This window comes from Penaeus vannamei, chromosome 21 (assembly GCF_042767895.1).
Source record: "Penaeus vannamei isolate JL-2024 chromosome 21, ASM4276789v1, whole genome shotgun sequence".
Lineage (NCBI taxonomy): Eukaryota > Metazoa > Arthropoda > Malacostraca > Decapoda > Penaeidae > Penaeus > Penaeus vannamei.
In genome coordinates this window covers 28,996,281-28,998,780 of record NC_091569.1, presented here as the reverse complement: position 1 = coordinate 28,998,780, position 2,500 = coordinate 28,996,281, and the positions used below count along the sequence as shown (strand labels likewise).

Sequence of the window (2,500 nt, the reverse complement as noted above, 5' to 3'; positions counted from 1 at the left end):
TAACTCCAGTACGATTCCTAAGAATGGAGGCGGGGTCGTACAAGACCGTAAAACATTGGCAACGTTGCTGTCGCCCTGGGGAATTTCATGAATGAAATTTGCAACACTCTCTAGTGTCTAGTTTTTTTGTCGGCGGAAATAAGGCCTTAGTTGTAAAATGATTAATAACATTCCTAGAATCCATCAATCTATCCAATGAAACAGCATTAATAAAATTGGCAAAATAAATCTAACATAAACAATAAACAGATATTCAAATTGGGTGGTTCATATAAAGCTTCTAATGATGTCAGCCAAGAAGTCGTGCATAACAAGATCAATCATCATGGAACTGATAACCATTGGTTAAGAAGTTCATACGCAAGAAATCAGTCAGTCAAAATTCGTGAAAAAAAAAAAATCAAAGAAACTAGGCCGGTATCAACGAAAGTTCTCAGACAATTCCGAGAAACAAAAGTGTTCAAGATAAAAAAAAAAAAAAAAAAGTGTTGGTCATTTGTTTACATCGTTTATTTGCGATTATTGATTTACTGCATAACCATAAGTACATAAAAATGTATGCAAATATGTTTTCATTGAGGAAACACTAATCTACTGAAGCAATGCATACAAATGCACAATTATCTGTAAAAAAAAAACATCAATATCAATGAAACTATGAAAATGGCATTTCCTTGAAGCGCTAAGGCTATGATATCGTTTTATACAGGCCTTTGCAATTAGTAAATACACAGATTAATGAATACGTGTATTTTCTTATTGAACAACATGTAATGAAGAAAACACGCAAAATAGAATTATCCATGAACAACGTCAGGAATGCAGTGAGATCTGCCGAAGCGTAGGAGGCTACGGCTATCACTTATTACGGTCCTGTCATAAAGCTTTTCACTAACTTTTAGGTAGCCATAAATCGGAGGAGTCGGATCATGAATTTCAAAGCTTGAATAATTAAATGGTACTTATTTTCATCTTTAATAAAGATGGAGAAAACATGCCAGCGGAACTATTAACACCTCGATATAAGATTTTGTAGAAGTTAAGGATGATTCTTTTATGATGAGAAAAAATTATATTTTTTATGATTTCTTGTAAAAAAAAAAAAAAAAAAAAAAAAATGCTGTAGCATTAGCTATTTATGAAATGGTATTAAAAACCCTGTATTCTCTTAGATGTATTTGAATGTGTATATATATATATATATATATATATATATATATATATATATATATATATATATATATATCAGTTATTTTCAGATTAGCTCTAGAATTGGGCTTTTTCAGTAAGATAAAGAAATAAAATGATAATAGATTTAATTTCACAAGTAACTGAAATTAACTGTAATTTTGAATCACTTTCAGTATAATAGTATTGGCATGATTTTAGTTAGGAATGATAAGCATTATGAGTGAGTAAAAACACATAATTTGCCATTTTCTTCCATAAAATGTGTTTTGCTGTAGCATCTCCGCAATAGAAAGAGGATTCCTGTAGGGTGTTGTGACCTGTGCAGTCGCCAGCGCCAAAGGTCGAGAGCCTGCCATTCCTGCTAGGTACATCAAGGCCCTACGGGAACTTGGCAAAGACGAATCCAACGTCATTGCTCCGTCTGATAAGGGTGGCGGTGTCGTAATTATTTATAACTAATTAAGATGGAAATACTGATCTCAGACGTTTCTACTTACAGACAAGCCAAAAGAGGGAATGCGGAGGCAAGATCCCTCGAATTCAACAAAGCAGCAAGGAAGGTCCTGAGAGGTTCTGAGAAGGGAAAGTCCATGCTTCACCTGCTCAAGGAGACGCCGCGCACACCGACGATCCGTGGAAGCATCAAGACCCACAAGGAAGGAAACCCCGTGAGACCCATCACCAACGGGACCGGGACTGCTCCACACCGTCTAGCGAAGAAACTCGCAGCGCTTCTATCTGCCGCCTTAAACTCCATCAGCGGTTGCCATCTATCAAACACCTCCAACATGTCAAGTCCCTGTTTACGAACGTGCCATTCGACGGGGCCATTAGAGCTGTAGAACGAGCATTGGTAAGAATGGACGAGGGGGAAATACCACTGCAGATAGACGATTACATCAAACTCATCCGTCTCTGCGTGGAGTTTGGCCCGTTTGAATTCAGAGGGCGCGAGTATGACAAGATCCAGGGACTTGTGTGATGGGTTCACCACTTTCAGTTCTTGCCCAGCTGTTCATGGAGACCCTCGAGGCTGATCACTATCGAAACATTGTGGGAAGGAGCGTGGACGACATCCTCGCTGTAGTACCAACCAGGACGAACCTGCCGGATCTCCTCGACAGACTCAGTGCAGTACACCCCTCCATACAATTCACCACAGAAGAAGGGAATGAACAGCTCCCTTTCCTGGACACCATGATCCACGGAAGACCAGATGGCTCGGTATTTTCCGTGTACAGAAAACCCACCAATAAAGATGAAACCATTCATTATTTTTCTGCTCATAGTAAGAAGACAAAAGAAGGCG

The 2,500-nt window shown here is 38.6% G+C and overlaps 1 protein-coding gene across 1 annotated transcript in view; it reads left to right on the top strand.

Annotated features, from left to right (window-relative positions):
• Positions 1-2,172: 2,172 nt before the first annotated feature.
• LOC138865562 (uncharacterized) overlaps positions 2,173-2,500 on the top strand; it is a 546-nt gene continuing 218 nt past the window's right edge. The window contains exon 1 of the mRNA XM_070136252.1: positions 2,173-2,500. This exon is cut by the window's right edge and continues 218 nt beyond it. Coding sequence (XP_069992353.1) covers positions 2,173-2,500 — 328 coding nt within the window.